This window comes from Hyposmocoma kahamanoa, unplaced genomic scaffold (assembly GCF_003589595.1).
Source record: "Hyposmocoma kahamanoa isolate Upper Pololo Valley unplaced genomic scaffold, ASM358959v1 100021, whole genome shotgun sequence".
In the NCBI taxonomy this organism is placed as follows: domain Eukaryota; kingdom Metazoa; phylum Arthropoda; class Insecta; order Lepidoptera; family Cosmopterigidae; genus Hyposmocoma; species Hyposmocoma kahamanoa.
Genome location: NW_020653200.1, coordinates 18377053 through 18403984, shown reverse-complemented (window position 1 = coordinate 18403984; position 26932 = coordinate 18377053). Strand labels below are relative to the sequence as shown.

The 26932-nt window shown below is 35.1% G+C and overlaps 2 protein-coding genes across 2 annotated transcripts in view; one reads left to right on the top strand and one right to left on the bottom strand.

Annotated features, from left to right (window-relative positions):
- The window catches only part of LOC113226457, an 18865-nt gene extending 5084 nt beyond the window's left edge, over window positions 1–13781 (top strand). The window contains exon 2 of the mRNA XM_026459085.1: window positions 12433–13781. Within this exon, the coding sequence (XP_026314870.1) occupies window positions 12433–13623 (1191 nt within the window). The 3' untranslated portion in view covers window positions 13624–13781. The remainder of the gene's footprint in view (window positions 1–12432) is intronic.
- Window positions 13782–13906: 125 nt separating this feature from the next.
- Window positions 13907–25914, bottom strand: LOC113226465. Its single transcript, XM_026459098.1, has 3 exons — window positions 25559–25914; window positions 25033–25236; window positions 13907–15003 (listed from the first exon to the last, which is right to left on the bottom strand). The coding sequence occupies exons 1-3, from the start codon at window positions 25808–25810 to the stop codon at window positions 14701–14703; spliced, it is 759 nt and encodes a 252-aa protein (XP_026314883.1). The 5' UTR covers window positions 25811–25914; the 3' UTR covers window positions 13907–14700.
- Window positions 25915–26932: the final 1018 nt, after the last annotated feature.

Sequence of the window (26932 nt, the reverse complement as noted above, 5' to 3'; positions counted from 1 at the left end):
ACGAAATTCCGGTATAGGAAATTATAAAAAATAGCTTTGTTTTGAAAGAAAAACATACGCTATTTAGATCCGGAAAAAATAATTGTTACATTTCCATACATTATAAGAAATCTTTTCGGACATAACTTTTATTCATTTTTCTATTGTATTTATTAACTGACTTCAAAAAAGGAGGAAGTTCTCAATTCATCAAAAATAAATTTAAAAAATACTAAATTAAATTATTAAAATATATTTTAATCATACCTTAAATATGTATGATTAAAATATTTTTTTCTTGAATATCATGATGTTTTCACTACAACAATATTCATATATTTTTGTGTACATTACTCCACTAGTTTTGGTTCGAGTCCAGCCGGATCGAAGCAATTTTTGTCTTTGTTCGTATCTTTCTACTAATAAATAATAGAGATTGTAGTGACTTTATGGTTGAATTTTGAGGACATGACATTATTTTAAAATCTAGTACCTAAATATCGTAAGGTTCTAGAATTTATTGGGGCCTATTATTTAATAATCTACGTAGTAAGTAATTAGCAATAAAATAGCACAAAATGAGTCAAATTTTATACACGCCATTTATTTTCGAGGATTATCCAACACACACGTTCTGATTTCATTCCCTATTGACACCACGCACCGGGAGTCCAAAACATTATCCAGTGATTTTCCCAGCTGTGATTTTTGCGCGGCATCCTAAATAGCTAGAGACAATCGGCTATTAGTATACATATATCACGAAAAGTCAGAGTCAGGTCTAAGGAACTCCGTTTTGTGGAGAATAGACACGCCTGTGCTTTGGTAGCGTTTTGACAAGATTGGCATCGTCCCAATCGGAGACCTGAAGTGTCAAATCCAAACGACTAACCATGGAGTCTCGACAAGACTGGATGTCCTCTCCACGGACCCTTACATTGGTCAAGTACCTACCTATAACTGCGCTGTCGTCAGCATGGCTTGCTGGATTTAACATATAATTGATATGCAGCAGAAAGAGAATAGCAGACAGTACGGAACCCTGAGGAACTCTGGCATCAATCGCCCAATGTTCGGAAGAGTAGCCTTCTAAGACCACTCGAATCGGACGTTTCCTAAAGAAATCCGTTATCCAATTGCAAAGGACAGTGGGAGCTCCATAAGAGCTACGCCTTGCTATTCTCTAGTCTCGCTCCATATGTGACATTCACAAAAAGATGCCCAGTAGATCGCCCCCGCCGGAATCCGTTTTGGCATTCACTAAAGACGCAATACAAGTTCCATAGTCTTGAGTAGGATGAAGTGACTGAGATAGGTATATATTTGTCAGCTCCGCTTCCTTTTTTCGAAACAGGTTGCACGTTTGCAAGCTTCCACGACCAGGGAACTACATCAGTCTCTAGTGAGAGGCAATGTAATCGTGTCAGAACAGGAGACAACTCAGGCGCACAATTACGTAGGACTATTGCTGGAATTCCATCTGGACCACGTCTAGACTCCGCAGAGATCTAGGTACCTACCTCTTTTTGGCGTATGCGAACTGGTGCCATAGTGCGTCAGCCTGAGCTAAGGTAGGTGGTAGGTTCCCTGCGGCACCCAGACGCGAACACTCTGCAAAAAATGAGGCAAAAAGATTCGCCTTCTCTTCCGCAGTATGGGCAAGCGAGCCGTCCGGCTTCAACAGAGGTGGTAAACATGGACAAAAAAAGTTAGTTCCGACCGCTTTGGCTAGGAACCAAACGGATTTGCTACCTACTATATAAGCTTGGCTCCTATACAGCGTGTATGGTGGAACTTGGCCCTACGTAACACATTTTTACACTACTTGGCGGCCTTATTAAAAAGCATTCTTCAGATTCCGAGTTCTCGAAGCTTTGCGTAGTCGAGCGTCTGCCTAAGCTTGATACGCGGACTGTTTTTGTGCTTCAGCACGGATACAGTCAGCGCTAATCCATAGCCGAGCTCGGGGACCATTGGGTACCTTAGAGTATAGTATGTAATACTTCATATCCAAACGCAAAACTTCGACTACAGCATCACCACAGCTCGACGAGACTCCTGAAGAAAAGCAAACCTTCCAGGAATATGAATCAAAGAAATGGCGCATTTCGTCTCAATCTGATAACCTGTATCACCAAACCCGTCTCATACCACTAGGGGTCTGATCGGGTGGGAAGTATACGGATATAGTTTTCACCAGACAATGGTCGGAAGTATCCAGTGTATCCAGTGTATAGTATCTTTATCACAAAGTATCGTTCTGGATCAGTTGTTAGCAGAACGTCCAAGCAATTAGCCGTATGAGACTCAACATCTAAGGTCCTGGTCTATATGGATATTAAATAATTTTTCTATTTAATTGGTGTTTTTTTCTCCAATGTACTAATTTTGGTGACGATGTTCAACTTTGGTGATCAAGCATGACAAACACTTGACATTTTGAAGGGCCGGTAAAATATTCTTTTTGGAATTTATTTTTATTATAATACCAACCCATAATATTTACTTAAAACACAAAATTAAAAATTGTCACCAAAATTAGGTAAAAAACCGTACCTATTGAAAATGCCTGTATTGATTTAGTCATTCCATTATGCTAATAATGGTAATATTCATTTGCATTGCGATTATTTTATATGCCGAGCGAATAGTACATGCTTTTGCGATACTTGTAAAAATAAATTATAGTCGTTATAGTGATATTTTTTGAACAACAAGCAATCATCGTCACTATACTTGAAATTGTATAACACAATCTCCTTCATTGATTCTGAAATCTAACTCAACTGCTCAAGAATAATGTCTGGAAATCACATCTGAAATACACCCACATTAAAAAAGCTCAATATTTACTTTGTTTTATTTTGAAAACAAATAACAAGGATAAAATGACTTATTATTCATTTCCTATCACTACATTGTACATACTTGTACTCGTATTAGTAGGAATGAGTATTAATATAACAGTAATAACGTTGAGTTTTTTTGTAAATATCATAAACTTTATATGATAAAGTCATATTTATTTATTAAACTTTCATTTACTTAATTAATATTAAATTATCACAATTTTTGAATAGTCATCCGCTTCTGTTTTATTACAAAATTAAAAAAAAAGTATTTTGTTCTAAGTCTACTCGTAAATATTGAATAACGCTTTAGAAAGTCGATGTTAATTTTTTTTTTTTTATGTAAACTAGACGAACGCCCGGAAACAACTTCATGCAATGATAATGTATTATTTATGCTCATTGACCTCATGAGCTTTAACTTAATAGGTACTTAATGTCTAATTACTATTTAATAAAATAGAAACGTTAATATTTTATATTCTATTTCTTTATTATGTAGCTAAATAAAATATGCTGTGCGAGTATTAAGTCAGATCGTAATTGACGAAGGCTTCAAACTTTACAACCTATCCTCTAAGAACAGAGGAGCGGAGAAGAATGCTATCATACATCTTAATGAAAGCACGTGGGACTTGTCAACTTATGTCTCAAGGTGACGGGCGCAGTGGCAGTGCCCCTCAGATCTTTGCGATTTAAAGCTCTAATGGCACTGCAACTGTTATGGACAGGCATGTAGCTTACCATCAAGCGCACGACTTGTTTGTCCCGCCACTTGATATTATAGAAAAACGTACATATTCTTAAAATATGACGTTAAACGCTAGGACATTCGTTTAGAGGACTACTCGTATGCAGGGACCGACGGATTTATTTATGTTCGGTGCTGCTTTTTCAAAATACAATGCAACTACAAGCAATACAAATAAATGCACTTTAGATCAAAATCATTGAATGCTCTATTTTTTTTAATCAAATCGAATGCACAACCATAGTTCACTTTCGATAAGTGAAAACCACAAGCTCGATGATTTCTCGATCAAATTACTGTGTAATTAGGTAATGATAGACCACAGGCCAACACAGCCTAATCACAGTCTAACCAATTAGTGTTTTGTTTTAGTGTTAAATTTTGTCAGAGAGTATCAGTTCCTTAGTATCATGGATAGACGCGACAGTCTATACCTGATGGAAATGAGTTAAGCAGACAGGCAATATTGAGATAGTATTTTCGTCATTTATAATAACACAAAACACAACCAAAACAGATTAATCGCGTAGCAGTAAACGGTTATCCCCATTTGTGTACTGATATCTTTCAAAGTATTTTCGCAATACCGAAGCACGCAAAATGGCATTATTTAATTGTTTTAAAGATGAGAACATTCGAATTCCTAAAAAGAATGAACAAATAAAGCAAAAGAAACAAATTACAGTCAAGTTGTTGAAACTATTGATGTAAGTAATGTTATGTACTATTCCTTGTGGTAAAAATCCTTAGACCATGCAGCATAGTCTTTATTTATATTTTTTAAATTTATATGATAACCATGGTAACTGTTTTATTCATATTATACCTACTCTGTTATTGCGTAGTCAGAACATTCTTTTGCTTCCTAATCTATGATATTATGTTTCGTTTTGATTTAACACGCATCATTACATGCTTGCGGAAAGGAGATGAATAGTGTCAAACTTTGCTTAGTATTTCGCGATTATCAAATACTATAGTATACATAATAATCACAAATCACATCATTATTTACCAAATAAATGTGAATAATTTATGTTTTGCCTTAGAGGATGGAAAAAATAAAGCAAAGAGCTGCCCTAACTACGGAATAAAAGTACCTACTTTAGTGTTAAAATTATTAAAATCAACATAAAATAATAATAATAATTTAAACCCGAGCTGTCCACACGTTGGTCGCTGTCAGTTTTAGTTGTGCATTGAAACTATATGACATAGAAGTTATTGCAGGTGCTGCTATATATTATTGGGCGCCTATAATTATAATGTCAGAGGATCTACAAATATATGTTATACATATATATTAAAGTTGTTAGTGGGGAAAAATAGAAAACGAGTGGAAAGTTTTGTTTTAAAGAACATAATGCCTAGTAATGAGAATTGTTTAATCGAAATTAAGTATAAAATTATTTACCAATAAATGTAACGTTGAGATTGCATTATCATTGCAATCTAGTTACATTGAAAGTTCTATTAATTTGACTCTTCAAAATGAAGCGAATAAACGAAACTGGTATTTGATCCAATGTTTATGTTCGGCAGTCCTATAATTTCCAAGCATTCTTTCTTTCTTTTTTGATTTATTATCTTTAAAAATAATAATAATAGTAATAAGAATAGTAAGAATAATAATAATTGGATTTCTGTGGCGTGTCGCTTCCAGCACAAATGCAGAAGGCGGTCCTGCTCGATACGGCACGTATTGTTCGCCGATTCTTGGACCTGAGTCCCAGACCTCGGCCGACTGTGCCATTGCCGGGAAATACCGCCTCTCCCATTTAAAAATTCAAAGTTTATCTTTTAGGCCTTGGGAGAGGCGAGAGTTTAAAATAATAATAATAAGAATAATGAAATTATAAAAGCCTCGTAGTGAATTGTTTTAATAACAGAATATCGATAATATGTATGCTTACAAGAACACCACTATCTCAAAATAATCGTTATTAACAATCATCAAAATTTACAAACAAACAGGCAATCTAATGTAACCAAACCAAAATTCGGCACGATTTATGAATAAACTACTTAAATAAGTCTATTTACATGAAATATTTGGGCTATTGTATGATTTATAGACAGAAAAATAACACAAGCAGGTGCAATGTAACATGTGGTTGATTTTCGCTTTCTCTAATGCCGCATTCCTTAATGCTGCAGCGACACATTTTTATCAATAGTTCACTATTTTCACTGTATGTATATTTGTCCATTTAATTACAATTCATGCGAATAATTCAGTAAAACATTTGGCGACATATTGATTTTGACATTTGATGTATTTCCCTTTGACAACCGTCTCCTTACTCCAAAAATGGCGAAATGAATACAGAGGCCTTACCATGAACTCTTATTACAGTTCAGTGTAGGTGTGTAACGTCAAAAAAGCGCGATGGTGATAAACCTCATGTAGCGCTGTCTCACAACGATTTATTTTAAGTCCTAAACTGAATCGTAATAAGAGCTCGTGGTAAGGTAACTACTGCATGCCATCGTAAGCCAAAAGAGATAGCAATACATTGCTCTGTGCCAAACACGGGAATCGAAAATACGTAACGTCAACATAAATGCCAACTGTGTTCATTTCGCAATACATGAGGTCTTAGAGGATGGACAAAAATAAAGGAAAGGAGCTGCCCTAACTACAGAATGAACGTGCATATCTAACCAAAATTTTAAAGTTACAAATGGCGTATTTCTCTAATGTTCTACCATAATCTATCGATAAGTCATTATCGACATGCAAATGTATGGCTTGAATGTTGAAACTGTTTTTTTTTGTTTCTTTAGTTTACTGTAACCAAATTATGCCTAAACAAACATAAGTCTAATAATTAAATCTCTAGTGGTATATTATTATAAATGCCAACACACATTTTTTATTTTTTTTTTATTACAACTAGTAACTTATTTAGTAAAAGTCAGTGCTATGCTGTGCCGTTTGTTGGCGATATGCGCATTCTTACTTAATTATACCTACTTTACTGCACATGACATTACATAGTATTAATTGTACTTAATAGATAAAATATAAAACATACTGCCTTTAACCTACATTTTAGTACATATTTACTTAACGTCTTTTAACGAACTCTCAAGTACAAGTCTATTCAGGTTTCTGCGGATTCTAGTATTCCCGTTACTGGCTTTCTTAAGCAAATGCATCTATCAAGTAATTTTAACACAGAAATAATGAAAGTAGTTGTGAAAATCAATTATCGGAAACCAACAATCATCATGTACTAGCTTTGCTTACGACTTCGTCCGCATACAATATTTACACAAATGAAAAATATTCAAGTTTGAAGCAAATCGCACCACGCGTTAAAAAGTTACCATACGAGCTTTATTGGGGTAACCCATTTCGCCGCATTTTTTAACAACTGTCATGCCATTTTTTTACCATTTTTATTGAAATATATTTATGCAAATTTCGTCTTTGTGATTTCAAGGAATACTATTTTTCATACAAACGTTTATACCCGATTTCGCCCTCTTAGGAGATGAATTTTGAAAAATCCATTCTTAGTACTCTTTCACTAAATAAAATTAACATACCCTCGAGTTATCATGTTCTAGTACTTACAGTTTTTGCTATGCGTCCATATACGCGTGAGTTGCTCCGGACCCTACTTCTTTATATATGTATTATGTATATAGATTTACAAAAACCAAAAAATAAAAACCCGACTGCAAAAAAATAACTGAAAAGAGATAAACGTATGACACTCCCACCAATCAAGACGAATCTAACAACACCTCATATGTCAAAATCCATCAAGCCGTTAAGGCTGTACAGCCTGAAAAAGGAATGAACATGTTATATACACTCAAAAAACATAACCACCTTCTGACGCAGTCGGGTAAAAAAGCTAAAATTATTCATGACGGATTAAAATAATTTTATTAAATTAATTTCGGAGTGACAATTTTTCAACATTTTTTTCCAAAATACTTTAAACTCAAGTCCATCGTATTTGGATCACGCTTTTAATTAACAAATAATTATAATTTGTGTCGTGATTTGTATCTCCTGAATTAAATAATTTACCACTCTTCGAAATATAGCATATAAAATTTGAAAATACCTATGTAAATAATAATCCTCTGGTTTTTGTTTTGAAAATAAAGTGGTTTTTAACAACGTTTCAACTTTTTTAGCACTTCCACAACATTTTTGGATGGATAAGTCAGGCCACCTCTAGTTTTTTGCATTATTAAACTAGGTGCAAAACCCCTATCACTGCCAAACAACATGTCTAAACATTGCTCACATTTCACAGTGAGTTATAGAGACCATTTTTCTGACATTGCTTTTTTTATTGCAAAAACCTACAGATCAAGTGATTTAAAACATTAGAGTAGAACTCCCGAGTGACAAATTTGCTTAGTTAGGGTAAAAATAATTTTTGAAAACTGCATAATTTTTATCCGGATAAAGTGAAAAAAAAATCCTACGTACTTAAGAAAATTATGAGGTTTATATAAAGTGTAAGAGGTGATATGAATAAGATTCTTTCGAACTATATACGGCACTTCTTTGTATTGTTTTTAAATTAAGTGTAGGAATATTTTTTCACTTTATACAGATACAAAATGTATCATTTCAAAAATTATTTTTACCCTAATTAAGCAAATTTGTCACTCGGGCGTTCTACTCTAATTCAAATCATTACATCTATAGGTTTTTTGAATAAAAAGCGGATGTCCGAAAAATGGTCTCTATAACACACTGTGCATTTTAGAGACCTAGACAGTTTTTTTACAACAAAGCCAGCTATGTATGTGACCACAAATTGAACATAATTGCTTAAATTACTATTATCTAAGCAATCCACGAAATCTTCGTATAAGGCGATATTATCTTCTGGCACTTCCACAAAAGATATTTTTTCTGTTAAATTATTGCTCCGCTTAAGCGGAATGCAGTTGCCCACACCTTCGTTTTTTATTTCCGCCTGAATTACTAATATTTTAAATGCAACCTTAAATTTGACAGCGTTTGGATTATCATTAAAACCGCTACGTGCTCTAATTGAGGAGAAACACAGTTCAAGGTGATCTTGACCCACCTTGTATAGAGTTAGATATTTGAGTAAGGCCGTATCCGAGCAGAATGGAAAATATAGGAATTGGTTTTGGTTTCCATAGTCTAAGCATTTCAGTATCAAAAAAATATCCATAAAGTTATGCCAACATCTTGTCACATCATCCAAAGGGAACGTAACTTACGACATTTTATTTTTCCACCCTGTATGGAACGTAACCACTAAGTTGTCATTTGTCTAGTTTTCACGCGACTTGGCGTATGGCATCCAATCTTAACTACCTCCGACCACTCCTTGTATGTTGACCGCTAAAGGTAGAGATATATTTATAAATCGTGACAAATTCTCAAGTAACAAAGGGACAGTAAGTTATCAGTAAGTAATAATTTAGTTAACTGTGCTTCGTTGAAAGAGACTCTGTGGTTCAATTCCTGCGGTGGAAGTCGGAACTCAAAACATACGAAACGGGAATACTTCAAACCAATATAGACTAGCACTGTCCTTACAATCAATGTTTTTTTATGACTCTGGATAATTGAAGTTACTAAGTATAAAGAGCTAATATATACGCTCAAAAACAGCACAAACTACACGTGCGTGAGAGTAGACGCAAAGGGCACGCGCGGCAGCAATGTTAACGCCAGTGCTAACGGCGTAAACTTATTTTAACCAACATTTCAACCTTTTCAAAGTCAATTTTGTAGTAGTCTTATAATAAATGAATGGTAAACTAGTGCACAGAATGCTGTATTTAAAAAAATGTCTTGTAAGTCTCTTAAAACAATCCCTCAGTCTCATTTTGTTATTATTTTTTTATGTACATGCTTTCCTTTTTCTTCTTCTTCCACTAAAACCAATCTAATAATAAAGTTGCATGCTTTCCTTTTTCTTCTTCTTCCACTAAAACCAATCTAGTAATAAAACTTTTTCACTGCGTCTAATAACGCTAAATGTTCCTTGTGAAGCTGCACATCTCGACGCGCATTTTTGCTCTCGTGTGTTTTGCGACCAAGAGTACGATTGAGCCCACGCGAGGATTTTTCCGTTTAGCCTACGTCGATTCTTAGAAAGCGCATAGAAAGCGTGTACCTTTACATCTTAACGGAACGACGACTATTATTTCCACACTCACATTTTTACGTTATTACGTGGTTGTGATATACTAATATCACAGTATTATTTTGTACTAGGAACTACAATCAGAAATTACTCTATTTTCCTTAAAACATTTTAAGACCATTATCCACAAAGCTAAAAACAGAGAAATACATTTCATGATCTTGGACTCAAATTCTTCAATTTAAATATTAGAGTTAATAAACATAGAAAGTAATATAAAAAACGATGGAGAAACTTAACTTTTCTGCTATACCGCTAATGTCACATAATAGTTTAACACATACCACCTTTCATATAGTTCATTACAAAGTTTGAAAATATTAAGCTAAAAATTGATTTAACAAAAATAAGGTCCTAAAACTACGCGGACTTGCCTACTAGTTACTAACTAAGCGCACCGGTTCGGGAGCTATTCTAACAAAAAGTTGGCCTTAAAATAATTTCATACATACAAACTTTATTATAAATCGCATTTTATAAAAAAATGCATCAAATTAAACTATTTAATCTATGTAACGTGGTAGTATTCATATGTATAACATATATAGGAAGTACACTTTTATATAGCAAGCAGTGGGACTGCGAGAAACAAGGCTCATCGTGGTCTCTCTTGTGGGACAAATTAGTGGGACCACGAGAAAACGGCGGGATTTAGATGTGTCATTTTACAAATAAAAGAGTTAATAAATAATAATTGACTTAACCAGTTTTCACTTCAGATTTGCAGATATTGCTGCATTTCTACTCACTTCCCGAAAGGCTTATTGCTATTGACTTTATCTTACTTCATCAACAACTAAATATGATCATAATGGTTTTTCAAATTCAATTATAGGAGCAATGAAATAGTAACAAAAATTAACCGATCAGGTGCTACAGACAACTATCTATCGTAACATTAAGCTAACACATTATAACACGATTTAATTATAAGAACGTGGAACGTGAATACTAGAGCACATATTATGCAGTGGATAACTTTTTATTATGACAAATTATAAATGAAGCTTTAAATGAAGATTAAACGCCTGCGCACAACGGTTCATTCATTCGTTTTGTAACTGCGGTTTATGCGGTTCACTGAACGTACCTACCCTTTAAGTTAGTTATAAAGGAAACTATTAGTACTTTGGAGGGGAGGTACATTTCCGCTCACCTTGAGTGACAACTTTGTGGTGAACTTACAATTATTGTTATTGCAAAAGCTTCTGTAAATTTTAGCGGTTCAAGTTGATTTTCATTTCCTACTTTCCTTTCTTTTAACCTTCCGGTGGTCGCACTCTTGCGCCGAACATAAGCAGTCGCGTGTGGCGTGTCAGACCGCACCTTTACGCGTTTAGTTTGAGAAGACAAAATAGATATTTTCATGACAACGTAGCATATGATAAAAAGATGTGTTTTATCTATATCTATTAAATGAAAAAAAATTATATGTTGAATTTGTACTTATTAGTTTAACGGTGTACAAAATTTTAGTCATATTACAAAAAAACAACAAAACAAGACGAACACACTATAAAAATTTTTTATCGAGATCAATCAAAATTATCATAGTAATCATATTAAATTATCATATAATTTTTTTCGAAAACAACCCATCGCGCGCGGAATTTGAGACCAAACACAAATAAAGATACATGTGCGCTTGCGACGAATGTCTCAGGGGTACCAAGGGGAAGTACGTCACTCCCTCGAGGATATCAAGGTCACTGCGGTCTTCGGGACCCATACAAAATCAAATCAAGTCATAATCTTTAGTACACAGCAATAGAGCTCCGTGTGAAAGAGTTCGTCCAGGAGTTACCTATTTCTGCCGCCAAGCAGTAATGTAAGCATTACTGCATTCCGGTTTTGAGGGGTAAGAGTGCTGGTGACATTACAGGCACATGGCACTTGTCAACTTGTCTCAGGGTGACAGGCGCAGTGACAGAGCCCCGCAGATCTTTGCGATTGGCACTGCAACTGGTGTAGACAGGCGTATTGCTTAACACCAGGCGCACCGCTTGTTCGTTCCGTCACTTGATATTATAAAAAATACTTATCAAATATTATAATTAACTAAAAATTGAAAAGGCAAATCTTTCTAGTTTGAAAACATACAGTGTGGTATTAGGAGATAACTGTTATAAGTGCAAATGAAGTAAGAAAGAGAAAACAGGGAAAGTAATACAAATACAAGGCGAAAAGAAACTGTGGTCATACAGGTCAACTGTCTGTATGCTAATTGGAAATTAGTACCTATTGTTACACAGTTAGACAAAAAGTGTTTTTGTCTAACTGTTATACATTAACAGTGATTAGGTTGATGGAAACCTTAGTAAAGAGAGTGTAATCCGTGGAAACGAGAGAAAATCTTGAACAATGTAATTTAATAATCGTACGGCAAGCGAAATGTGTCGTCTATCAATATATCATTCCACAAACTCGCAAGTAATAATTATGACGCATCAGCTGCAACAAGAAATCACCCATTTGCACATTATCATCATACCATGTGTAGTAACAGAAGCGTCGCAGTTACTTTCTTCTACAATTAGCTTCGCTCAGATACACGCACCGACATTTTCGCAATCTTTCCAGAAAATAGAGCTGCTGCTAAGTGCGTTAAAAGATGACCATAATATCAAAACACAACTAATTAAATTATATATTTTCAATTAAGTAACACTTTAACGTTTCCTTATTACAGATGAGCGTGACAGCGACATGTGCCCAGACACACCAGCAGACAAATGAAATACAAGATATAGAAAGGAAAACAACGAAGCATCTTTCTAAAAGAAATTCGGTAGTAATTGTTGATGCTTATCCATTAGAATTCACAGACACAAAAAATCCAAAAGTCATCTACAGGAGAATATCAAAACAGAGATACCGTGCACCCAAACCTAAGTTCAGTCACCCAAAACCAAAATACGGTATTCCGAAAAAACAAACAGCAAAAAAAACCTACATAAAACATAAAACAAAGAAAGTGAATCCTAAATTTGGCCCAATGCCCGGTAAGCGTCCTCGTTTACCAAAACCAAGGCATCCACGACCAATCCCGCCAAGACCTAACTTAAACAACAAGTACATTCTTAACAAATACAGCACCCCGAAACATGCCACTCAACAACAGGCTTATTTTACTGATACAACCGGCTTTGGAGAACCACCTCAGATACAGATGGCACCGAAAGAATTTGAATTCAAAAAACCATTACAACCGCTTTACGCAGAACCTCCAGTAGACTCGTACGGGGCACCTTTGAAAATAACTACAAGTGAATCTTCAAATCCAGACGAAGAATATATTGATGCAACTGTTTCTTACAGCAACAACCATGAGCACAATGGTGGCTTGCTCAATGATGATAATGGGGATGTGCTGAATTACCACCGATGGCAAGACTTCCCCGCTAATCGAGATAACAACCATGCGCTTTCAAATAAGCAACAATCCATTCTAATGATGTCCACGAATGATGATCAAACAGACTTGTATGAAGATATAAACCTAAAAAGCTACTCTGACATTTTCAAATATAATCCAAAGAATCCAGGGATAATTTATGACCACCGCAAGATTGTGAACAATGAACTGAAACAGAATAGCCAAGTGTATTTGAATAAACCATGGAAAGTATCGAGCTTAAATAATCAAGACCGCGACCAGATAATAGTGGGAGGCCAATACGCAGAGCCACCCGGTAGATTCGTGCCGAAAGAAAATCCTAACCTGTCTGTTTACTTTGATGAAAACTACCTGTTTTCCGCTTTCGCCAAACCAGAAACCGCTTCTTCAGCGACTATGTCGTCTTATGTTAATTATAAACACAGTAACATGGCTTTTAGCCCTCAAAATTTGAATGACGCGTTTGGTATAGTAGAAAATTAACTTTTGATTTGTAAGTTCTTGTACATTTTACAGAGTATGCCTAACATCGTTAGGCACAAAATATATCGTTTTTTGTAGAGTGCAATGCGCATTTAGAAGGTGTAATAAATTAAGTTACATTAGAATTATTATAAGTTATAACAGAATAGACAATCTACCTAAACTTAGGAAATAGTAAAACTTAGTAAAATTATTGATTAAGTAAAAGATTTTTTTTACTGGTATTGATTAATAAAATGACACATTTTTTGTAATTATTCTAGAAGATAAGTTAAATAAAATAACGATATACATGATCTAATACTATATTATCAGAAGCTTAAACAAAGTTCTATCAAAAGCTTAATGACAGCTCATTCTCTTCATTTACAAAACTAAAATAAACTAAATTAATCTAAAATCTCGACCAACAAAATTATCCACGCAATCTTTTATAATAATCAGTCCATCTTAAACTAATACAATACGTACAAATGGAAAATCAAAGTTAAGTATTTATTTAACTTCAGCATATGGTTGTGACAAAAAGGCTTGGCTATTAACACATATTAATGATTTATGACCACATGGTGAACTGCAAATACGAGTAATACTACATACTGTGAATGCTTACAGCTTTTAGTCAGGACCTAACAAAATGGCAAAACTTGTCTTCAACGAAACTAATTTATCAAGTTCCATACACAAAAAAGGAAACAAGTAAAAGTGAGTACAGTATCAGCCTTTCACTCTCTTGTTTCATACATGTATTTTTTTAAATCTTCCTTAGAATATCTTCCTTTTATATAATAATACCTTTATCTTTACTCTTCGATCATAAAGAAAGAAATGTGAAATGTGCAGTTTCAGGAAACTTTGCAACACTTCAAGACCCAATCATGTGAGTACTAAATTTATTGAAATTGCAATTAATGAAAAAAATCATAAAAGGTTAAGTTGCAGCAATTATTATATAACCTTTAGCAATTTTGATAGGCCTTGACCACAGGGACAATATCGTATATCGTCATTATATCGTGATATATATGTAGAATATATAGGTGTACGTAAATACTTAAAAACAGTTTCCTTAAAAAATTACCATCGTCTAGGTTTAGAGTGATGCGTTAAAGACGTATTTCGTTTTGTCAGGCGTCGCTTTCTCCGAGCGTTGCCGCAAGCGGCGCGCGCCGCCTCACAGGCGCAATGCGCTGCCTGCTTCGTTGCGGCGCACTCCGCGCAGGCGCACTGCAGTTTGTGTTGTAGGTGTGCCAACCTTGCTCTAGCTTCCGATAGATTATGACTTTTCTCTTGCAAGCCAAACTTAGTCTTTTCTAGTACACAACGTGCACTCTTCTCAAGCTGGCCCGCAAGTTCCGCAGCTTGACATAATAGTTTGTGCTGTGAAGAATGTTGAATGAAAGAACTTAAAAAAACATTTCAGCTAATCAAACTAAATTTCGAGATAAAAAAATTAAATCATTCAAAATTAAAAACTAAAATTCTAAATCATGAATTCATAACTTGAATTCTAAACCTATTTTTAATAAAAATAAAATATCTTCAGTATGGGTTTATTTTTACTACATTATAAGGTTTTTTCACGAGTATTGTACAGTCAACAGCACGTCAAGCTTGATACTTTGTACTTTGGACCGTTGTTATCTAACCGGCACATAGTTGGATTCAAATCTTAATAGTTAAGCTTGACGTGCTCTTGACCCTGTACAACTACGTGGGCGGCAGCAAATGGCAGCATTTATTAAGTAGTTCACACCAACGTGTCAACTTTTACGGTACAGATTATAAAAATCGAAACATTTAATTTTCGTCCGTTTTGGAATCTTTTGCAATTATAGAGTGATGAGATGACATACTAACACATGATTGCATACACAAAACTGGGTCAATCCAAATTGAACAAACATACTTTTTAAACATTGGTATTGAGTAATTAGGTAGACACGCAATAGGTAGGACAATAGGAAAGCGGTACCAAAGTACATAGGTAGGTAGCGAAGAATCGGCGTTCAATTAAGTGCAATTTACACACGACGACTTTTAGCAGCGAAGCAAATGCGCGGCCGTGAAACGCGCTGTTGCATCGCTGCACTCGCTGTTTATGGGCGATTGCTTCGATGGAAAGACGACTGCATCGATACAGTCTCTTATATTGAATAATTTATATACTAAAAATCTGTAAAGCTTATGCACATTTTTTTTTGTTAATTGCAAAGTAGGATGTTGAAAGCTGACCACATAATCATTAAATCAACGAAGAGCCGTTCATTGACTTTGCTAGAATAACTTTACGTTTTAGTTCATGCCTAGTTATCAATATTTTTGTGTATATTTTTAAGTCGGCAATAAAGAGATTGTAAAACGTTTAGAATAAATGCAAGAACACATCGCAATTAATTCAGTTCGACCTTGGATTATGTAACGTTCTTGTGCGTTTAATTTTGAGCATAATTTAATGTTTACCTACCTAAAGGATTGGTTATATTATAGTACACATATAAAGTACTAAAGCTCTAATATACCTAAAGCTCTAATATAATAAATACCTAATCAAATAATCATTTAAATAATTTAATGCCATTAGATAAAGATAAAATTAAAACAATGCGACAAAAATGTTTAGGTAATATTTAAATGAGTGTTAAGAAAGTTCTATTCTATTTCCTTAATGGCGGCCACTAGGCTTGGGCCAGTGTCAGTTTCGATTAATATTGTCAGATAATATTGATCAATAACGCCAACGTTTCGGTAGCAGCACGGTATTTATTTTTAGACGAATCTCTTCGACGGAATGCTGTTTTGGAGATCATACCTGGCATAAGAAAGTTAGCAAAGGAACGTTTGGACAAGAGGCCTTTTGCCAATGTCAATGTCATATTGAGGTTGAGAACAGTGTGACTGATTAAATTTTTTAACATTTTCATTGCGGCAGAACATGTTAACGTTGTATTAAATGTAGTAGAGTTTAGCAGATTTGGGAATATTTAGCAAGTTCTTTATTATTTATGGGAACAAACTTGCTACTGCGAACAAACATCTGAACCGAAATACAGGACTATGTTATAACATAACCTATATAATCTTTGTAACCCCAGTTCTACAGACTGTACTCACTTAACTTTTTTGGTGCTTTGATAATGAATCACAAGTATTGATAGGCCTCTTTAATGCACGTCATTAAAAACACTGGGTCACAAAATACACGGGATATTCCCATCCTTCTTTAAAAGTGAAATTAAATAAGTAAATTAGTTAATTTAAAACGTGTATCGCGTTTGCAAGTCGCGCGCGCGTTAAAGGTAGACGATTAGCGACTGCATCGCTACTCCATCGCTGTTAAATGTCGCCGTGTGTAAACGCTCTTAAATCCTTTGAACAGCTTTTGAGTGTTTGCTATTATAAAAAGATCGCTATGACTTCATGTGTTGAAAGATTTTAATCTGTGGTAACTATAAGAGTTTTAACAATAACCGATACCATATGATAGAAAGGAGTTTTTTGAATGAGAGAAAGGCATATAGAGACACAGAAAAATACATGGTCCACACACACAAACGCATGCAAGCACGCGCGCTTTATTCCCACATTATAAATTGTGATAAAAATTGTAATACATATAATAACGATGGAGCCACCGAATAAGCGTGCATTATCTACGCGTTGCACGTTTGCACGTTTGCACGTATGCACGTTTATCACATGTTACACGTGATTATTCGGTGGCACCGTCGATATATGATTAAAAACTACAGGTTAGAGTGCCTTTCCACCAGAGATGTAGAGGTAGCAAGGCGGTGTGAGAGGATGTGCAGCGGCGCTGTGCGAGGATGCGTTACGGACTCTTTTCAGCTATGCGCGGGCAGGGTACTGTATGCGGGGAGCGGTGGCGATGAGTCAATATTAGTCATACTTTCGTCACCCTTAAAAAATCCACGTTTGTGGAATCCTTCTTTACGAGTGTCATACCTACTTAATTTCAACAAACACTAATTCGACTCGACAGTACTTCGACTACACATTAATTCGACGGACACTACTTCAACAAAACACAAGTTCGATAGGTCACTAGTCCGACAAAACGCTGCTTCGACAACACAAACATTTGTTTACCTATCGAACAAGTGTTTTGACGAAGTAGTGTTCCGTAGAATCTAATCGAAGTACTGTCGAGTCAATAGTATTTGTCGAAATTAAGTATGACACTCACTTCTTTATTGTCGTACAAATGTAATGCAACAAACGACGATGCATTGGAGTAAATTTCCAGTGAAATAAAATCTAAAAGCAGTACGTAATGATATACATTTATTTTTACAACATAGGTCTCTTCTTCTTCTTCTTCTTGTCCTTATCCCACGCTAGGTGGGGTGGGCACAACATATATTTTTCTCCCACTCTCCCCTATCAGCCGTCATTTTTATACTCACACCTTTTTATCCATGTCATATTTCACAGAATCCATCCATCTTTTCTTTGGCCTTCCTTTCCCCTTATATCCATCCTTATAACATTCATACCTAGCACTCTTCTCGTCACATGACATTCTTCCCTCGGCATAACATGTCCGTACCACGCTAACCTATTACTCCTAATCTTTTCCGTCACTGGCACCACTCTCAAACTTCCCCTGATGTACTCATTCCTTATCCTAATCCTTTCTCGTCACTCCACACACAATAAGTATAATATACAAGATAAGTATTAAAGTCTCTGATGAATTCGTAACGAAATACTGGTGTCATGCTACGACACTTTTCCTTCATTATTGAAATAAGAGCAATATTTCTCTCTAATTATGAAATAAAGAGACTATCTCTTGGTCCGACGACGGTGATGTTAGGAACGAATACAAGAGTACTTGTTTTATGTCTGGAGTAAACAGCAAACAATAAGGCTGTGATTCAATTAAACAGATATGCAATACACACGAGGCTTTTACGACTTAGTCAACTGTTGCTACATACACTGCATTCAAAGTCTTTACAATACACATACCGTTATCGCGCCAATACTACGAATGTGGCATCTACAATGCGACGGGCCCTCGAAAGTCTATAGTTAAATATGCGTTTTTGTGGGTCCAACTGTCCCTGGGGTATAGACGCAAGAAAATTTCCATTAAAGGGAAAGCCTCGTCCCCAATTAACACAAACACTATCAGATTCAATCTTTTTTCATTTAAATATCTTCCAAAAACACTATCATCAAATATTCCAGCATCACTGAATCTTACCATGGATCCCACATCAACCATTATAATCTTTCTCATTGCGTCAGCTAAGCACATAAGCACCATAGAAAATTGATGTTTGTAGTTACAAAAAGAAGACCCTAATTTTGGAGGACAAGTGAATTAAACATGTTGACCATCAAGAGCCCCTAAGCAATTTTGAAACTGGTATAGTTCTTCGAAATCTTTCGCAATTCTCTTCGTTCCTCATCTTTGGTAGGTTTTGGCATAATAAGGGGTTCTAATACCAGGCAGAGAGCATCACAAACTTATACTACAATTCTTGGCACGGTTGTTAGTCCAATCCTGAAACTTTCCGCCAATCTTGTAAATGACTGATCCGTTGATAAATACCTGAAAAAAGTCGCAAGTAAGTGCATGTATAAATCAAAAGGAAATGGTAACATATGTCTTATTAAAGTACATTAAATTATGGTTAACTAGTGAAAATGTCGTATGGCGTTAAGTTTGCGTTCTGTAATATAAATATATATAATAACATAAATTGTACACGTTTTGCACAGTGTGTTTGCACACTAATCTTATGTTGTGTTATTTCAGTTCAAAGTGCTAAGTCTCGTTAAAAACACCTTCGAGATAAGTTAACGCGATGCGCTGAAAGGCGGAAAACTAAAAAAGGCGGACAGGCTGCATCCAAAATACGTCTGTGGAAATATCAAGGGCATATGGAATTTCTCGTACCATACATGCTCAACAAAGGTAGAGAATCAAGTTATACAAAAGATTCCATTTCATCACCTCTCGTATCATCCACAGAATAATTGAGCTTACTGATGGTAATACTGATTGATGATACATGGTTTTGTACTTATAATTAATAAATACTTAACTAATTTTTTACTTACTTTAAACACAGTGCCAATATTTCTTTGGTACTGATACAGCACCTGTAGTGTGTGTCAGCCCTCTTGACAATATTCTCGATTAAGTTGTGTAACGCATAAAAGGTATTTCTACACGTCCGATAAGAGCTTTCGAATGTGTCATTGTCAGCTGTTACAAAAAATGTAAAAAAGCTCTCCATGTAATCGATGATATTGAATATGGTTACTTATCCAAAATCTGTGCTTTCTTCTATGACTCAAATTTAAAACAGAAATTACTTTTGTGTTTTGTATATAATATAATGCATGTATTATCATGCATTGTTAAATATAAAAAAATTTCTTTTCACTAATTCATGTTTCTTTTCTGTATACTACCTACACGTCTACCTCTAATAAACTGGATCTATTGACTGCTAGTTCACTAGCCCTAGTTTCCTACACCGTTTTGCACATATTCCTCACCCGCGACTCTCGCACACATCTCTGTCCATTTTGTACGTACAAACACTTAGGCCTGTTAACCCTTTTCCACTATATATTATAGGTAATCCTATTGGTGGATTTTTTCCTCGCACATCGCCTCGCTACGTCGCCCATCTCTGGTGGAAAGGTAGCCAGGTAATTAAGGTAATTTGGTGGAAAACCTTTTGATTCTGGTTTACCGCCATCTGGCATTTGAAATCCACTGAGGAGTAATTTTGACTCACGTCATCATCTCCTTTTGAGAGAACATTTAAGTCTGTAAACGTTAATCCAACTTGACACGCGACATTACGACGTTACATCCCCGCTACGGCTTTGACTCGTGAGCAAGCACTACAAAATATGTATGTAGATGTATTTTCACTAACAGTTTCCATTCCTCATTCATTTTCATATGCTACTAAAGACGTAGATTTTATAGCTAATTATCAGCCACCCGCTCAGTGAAATGATTATGAATGTCATGAACTGAAAAAAACAATATTACGTCGCAAATCTTAGATGGTAGCGCCATTCTGCGTGCACCCTACTTCGCACTGCAATGGACGGGCAACGTCACGCATATTCCCATGACTTGAATTTGTACGTTTATGTAATACATAATTATTCCATACCGCATCATAATAGGTAAGGTTTATTTGGTGTTTATAAGAAAATTGTATTTGTGCACATTAGAAAAATGTGAAAGTTGTTGGAAAATTGTCTCGATGAAAATTTACTAAAGCATTAAAGTTTCCCTTAAGTGAAAGAAATTAAACCAAAATACAACTTGTAAAAGCTCATTTTCGACCTAATATGTATTGTTTTGTTACGTTACCTAGTTCTGTCTGCCAATTCATGACCAGAAATATTATTTTTATAGGATTTACATAATAACCATCAAGTTATGTACGATTTTTTGGCAAATTTTTATTATGAAAATAAACAGTTATAATGGTATAGTCATGTCTTTTATTCTATTCACATGTTAAAAACTAACTTCTAACACAGTTAGTTCTATTCACGAATATCCACCATTCTATCAACACACAAAAAACATTTTACTTCTTTTTACCAGCTCCACTGCAAAAACATGTAAAAATATTTGGAGCGCATGGTCGGAACCACAATTGTGAGCAAGATAATACGGTAGCAATAGCTATGAAAGTATAAACCGACATGCAAATCATTGTCACATATACTGAATACTTCTTTTCAAATATTAGCTTATATTGAAGCTGAAGGTGATCCTCAGTTGTCACTCCTTCAAATCGAAACCTAAAAGAGAGAAAACAAAGTTTTACGAAGTACCTTTCTTCAGGGCATGGGATTCTTCAACAATTACTACCAAAACTTTGAAGCAAAAACTAATTTAGATCAAATAAAGTGGTAGTAACCGCAATGCAGGCATGCACGCTGTAAATTATAAAACTTCGTAAAACTTTGTTCTCCAACGTTTATGATCCGGTAGAAATTGTTGAAGATTGGCGTTGTCGCGAAATAAAATTATAAAAAGGTAGGTTAACCAAATTACATGAGAAGGCAAATTCATATTCATAAAGAAATTTTTTTTAAATAAGCACATTTTCAAAGCTGAGAAAAAAGTAAAGATTATTTATATAATTTTAATGCAAACAATTTCTCAATTTGTTCCAAATACTTAGTACCTTGAGCAATAGGCAAAACATAAAGTTTAGATAGGTTTACTCATCGAGAACATAACCAAAAATAGAGACGAAATAAGGGTCATCCATCCCCGAGAATCAGTCAAATGGGCTTATAAATATCAACTCTCGTTTGCATTGAAATAGTACAGTACAGCGCCAACAACGAAAAAAAAACCAAAAACATTTTGTGCTTATTATAATAAAGTAACTCTAACAGTAGGGGCTGTTATATTCGGTGGTGTGAGAACAACCACAACACGGAATTACATTTCGTCGGTTATTTATTAAATATCCAATTTTTCAATTATCGTCCATTATAGCAAAGTTCAAGTTACTGGTCGATTTGAAGTAAAACAATTGAGCGGTATCTATGCGAAGCCAAGACGCATAGATACCGCTCAATTGTGTGATATTTGCTATAAATAACCTAGTGCAATTCCCATTTCGTCATCTCATTCTATTCGTTACGCATGCGTTACTAGCGTTGCAGTGAAAAAATCAAACATGTATCGATATTTGCAAGTATAATAAAATAATTACTGTATGAATGATTTATTTAAACAATCGATAAAGTAAAAAAAGTACATCAACGTCGTCGTAGTGTTGAGCCGTGAGTATAATTGATATATGGATTTTATACGAATAATGTCAGATTTTGCACGAGGAAATAGTAACTGTTACGTAGTAGTTTGTTGAATTGTAGATATGATTTCCCAGATAGCAGAGTTTATAGAGAATCCTTCAATGCCTACAATATAAAATAATGTAAAAGCACTGTAAAAAATAATATTAGGGGTTAAAGTATGAAATTGCCGTTTTATTGCAATAGGTTCTTTGAATTTTCATAGAATCTTCATGGTTTGAGGTTTTCGAATGAAACTTTTTCCAAATGGTTTGTGATTTTTTTTTTTTAAATTTGAAACATTTGAATATCGACTTTCAATTGTTTTTGTTATTCAATTTAGACAAGAAAGATGGATACTGCGAAAATTCGAGTGATTTTTGAATACGAGTTCCGACGCGGAACTAACGCGGCAGAAACAGCCCGCAATATCAATGCTGCGTTTGGAGAGGGGTCTACTAATGAACGCACCGTGCGATTTTGGTTTAAACGCTTTCGTGATGGAAATTTCGACTTAAAGAACGAGCCACGAGGAAGACCGCCCACACAGGTGAATAACGATGAATTAAGAGAGATAGTGGAAGCCGATCCTAGTCAAACTACCCAGGAATTAGCGGCATGGTTTAACGTTACCTTACCCACAATATTGACTCACTTGCGTCAAATCAATAAAATAAAAAAATACGAAAAATGGGTGCCTCATGATTTGACTGATCTGCAGAAAGAAACGCGTGTTGAAACTTGTGTTGCCTTGTTGAACCGGTACAGAAATGAAGGAATATTGGATCGAATTGTAACATGTGATGAAAAGTGGATTCTTTATGATAACCGGAAAAGAAAAATGCAATGGCTGACCCCAGGACAAATGCCACAACAGTGTCCTAAAGCAAAACTTACCAATAAAAAGGTAATGGTAACTGTTTGGTGGTCTCAGCATGGTGTTATTCACTATAGTTTTCTCCGATCTGGTCAAGCAATAACGGCAGATGTCTATTGTGCCGAACTCCGAACCATGTTGACAAAACTAGCAGTAAAACAGCCCGGACTCATGAATCGATCTTCACCATTATTGCTCCACGACAACGCGAGACCTCACACAGCACGAGAAACCATTTTGACCCTTCAGGAACTGCAGTTAGAAACCATTCGTCCGTATTCACCAGACCTTGCTCCAACGGACTACCATTTTTTTCGTGATTTGGACAATTATCTACGTGACAAGAAGTTTTCTTCCCAGGAGGCAGTACAAAATGCTTTCACACAGTTTGTGCAGTCTAGATCGTCGGAGTTCTATCGCAAAGGCATTAATAACCTTCCCATTAGATGGCAGCAATGTATAGATAATAATGGCAACTATTTTGATTAAATAAATTTGTTAAAAATTTAAAAAATAAACAATTTAGATTTTCAGTACAAATCGGCAATTTCATACTTTAACCCCTATTATTTACATTTAAATTTATTGATCAGGAAAATTTATTTTTATGTTGTAATGGTTATTTATTATAATACCATATAATACATCGAAAAAGGAAAGTTTAGCTGGAAAAATCCCTTTATTGAATAAACTCGCCTTTGTACTATTATGTTTTATTTGTTAGTTAAAAATTTGTAATTTGTTTTATTGTACAATGAAGTGTCTACATATATACATATGACTATCGATTTCGATAATATAATATTTGCTTGCCGAACTCTAATGTGCAGACTGGTCAATCGGAGCGCAGTTGTCACCGAAGTCATTTAGTACGCCGAAGTCATATGTTTCGCGATAACTGTGGCTTTTGTCCATTAGTGAACCGATTTTGATGATTTTTTTTTGTTCCAAAGAGATACCTCAGCATTGGCCTATTTAAATTTGAAGAAAATATTCCACTTTTAAGGATGGAAAACTAGGGGATGAATCCGGTTTCATGCACTCTCCGATAATCGATTTCAATAAAACTTGGCAAATAGATGTACTTCCACTTGAGGTCGGTTTTTTTAGTTACTGAGATTATGAAACAAAATAAATGATATTTCGTCTCTATTTTTGGTTATATACTCGATGGGTTAGCTAAATTATACGGGAAAGCAAATTCATGTCTTGTAACAAGCAATTTAAAAATCTTCAAAGCTGAGAAAATACGTTATAACTTGTTTTTTAACAATTTTAATGGAAACAATTTCTCAAATTTGTACGAAATAATTAATGCCTTGATCAGCAGACAAAATATGAAGTTTTGGGGTAGGTTACTTTATTTAGGAAGACAAAGAGAATATCTTAAGTACTTGTTCAAAGCTATGACAAAAAAGCCAGACAAAAAGGTGCAATACAACGTTTACATTTACTTCACTTCTTATAATTTTCCTGTAAATTTTACGACTATCTGCATTAAAATATTGCTTAATACATCTTAACGTCCTCTGTATCTGCCACATAAGTCGAGATAGATCTGAAGGGGTCAGTTACTAAATGATTATAAACTGAAAATGTATTTTTAACACATACAAATTTCATTAGGACATGACTTTTTTTATCCAAACTTTAGTCACATGGATCAAAATAAATATCAAAAATATAATTAAAATGGACCTTACCTGAACAGAGGCCTGCTGTGCTAGCTGAATGGCAGCGTTAACTGTGCCCTGCTGTTGATGAACTGCTGCGGTATTCTCCGCTACCACGGCTTCTGCTTCTTTTACTTCTTGTTGTAACTGTTCTACTACCGCCTGTTTTCCAGCCAAAGCTGCTTCAGCCGCTTTGGCTGCCTGAAGCGCTTTCTCGGCTAGTTGAGTTTTTACCTATAAATTAATGTTACAAATTTCCATAACATTTTACACCACTCTCGAGCTGGAAACACATTGCATTGTGATATTATCATCATTTTAATACGTTCCGCTGATAGACAATGGGCCTTCTCAAAGGGAAATTTCCCAATGGGTGTTGAGTGAACACATTTTCGAAGGTTTTGTATATTTATCACAATGTTTTCTTACACCGTTAAAATAAGCAATAACTAGTAAATTAAAACTCCACCGAGACATCAAGACTTCCTGCAGAAGAGAAAAGCTTTCCCAAACGTCTGCATTTTTTACATTGTTAGCTAGTTAGTGAGGCACTTACCATGTGCGCCGCCTGTGCACCTGCCGCGTTCTGGGCCTGCTGCGCAGCCTTCGCTTCTGCAGCGGCTTTCTGTGCTATATTGGCAGCGCACTTTCCTTTACAATCCCTTTGGATTTCTCGAACTTTATTAAGATTTTTTTCTTGTATATGATGCACAAAATGAGACAAATTAGGCTGCTTCTCATCTGTTCTTCTTTGAGGAAATGTCCACACTGACGCTGTAGTCAAGAGTACTAACACTAAAACTCTCATTTACGCACACTATGGTTTTCGTAATAGTCTACAGCGGCAACTTTGGATTGCCATAAGATCTTTAAAAACTACATAGGTAAATTACATTAATTCTTTACGTGATAGAATGGTGGATACAAAATTTAGCAAAGTTTTTTGCAAACAAATCACTATCAATTGATTTGAAATGACTTTGATTGCTATAGCAGTTTCCAAATTAGAAAAATAAATTGTTGAATACAAGATGAAGGAAGATTGTATAAAAAACGTATATAAATAAAATCTTCTTTACTCAACATGCTCGGATTTGTTTGTATTACTGTAATAAGAAAGAAAATCAAGGAAAGTTGGTCATTTATACCGTGCGACTACTTCCCGACAAAGCTTGCAAAGTAAATATGAAAATCCATTAGGGCGCATTTATTCGACACGAATTTCATCGGCCCTCGTTGCCTCCACGCAGCGACTTCTTGCCTGTCATGGCAAAATACACTATATTTATTTAGCTTTTACGTTTTAGCTTAAATGAATGTCCCGGGCACGCGTGCGAGACTGGCTTGAATTTGGGCTACGCGGCGGTAGTATTATTCAGAGGAATTTAAATATTGTTGCCTAGTAAATAGAATTCAAATTCACCATCAATGTACATGAAGGCGTGGTAACTGGTCGCCGCGCGGCGACCGCGTGACATCTAGTTGAGTAATTTCACAAAAAATAATTGAATATCAATTCAATAAAAATTTGATATACAGTGAATAGCGACATCTCTCGCCAGGACTGGTAGCTGTAAAGGTACTAACTGGGTGATAAATATTTCATAGATTTCTCATAGATACGCTACGACCAAAAAGTCGTTGTAAAACCAAATACAAAGACACGATGCAAGCACACAGAAAAATTCGTGAGGTCCGCTGTTTCGTTCCGTGGCTTAGTTGGTATAGCGTCTGGCACGGTAAGCTAGAAGACGTCGGTTCGAATCCGGCCGGATCGAAATAATTTTTTCTGAGTGTTCGATCTTTGTATTAATAGTTATAACAAAGTAGTGGAGTAATTTCACAAAAAATAATTGAATATCAATTCAATAAAAATTTGAATCAATGTGATCATTATGAAAAAAAGTCTTTAAATAGAAAATTAGCAATT

Coding starts and splice junctions, on each gene's coding strand:
- LOC113226465 (XM_026459098.1), bottom strand. CDS start 25,810: ATGAGAGTTTTAGTGTTAGTACTCTTGACTACAGCGTCAGTGTGGACA. Junction 25,237..25,558: donor GTGCACAGGCGGCGCACATG/GTAAGTGCCTCA, acceptor ATTAATTTATAG/GTAAAAACTCAACTAGCCGA. Junction 15,004..25,032: donor CACAGCAGGCCTCTGTTCAG/GTAAGGTCCATT, acceptor CATTCTTCACAG/CACAAACTATTATGTCAAGC.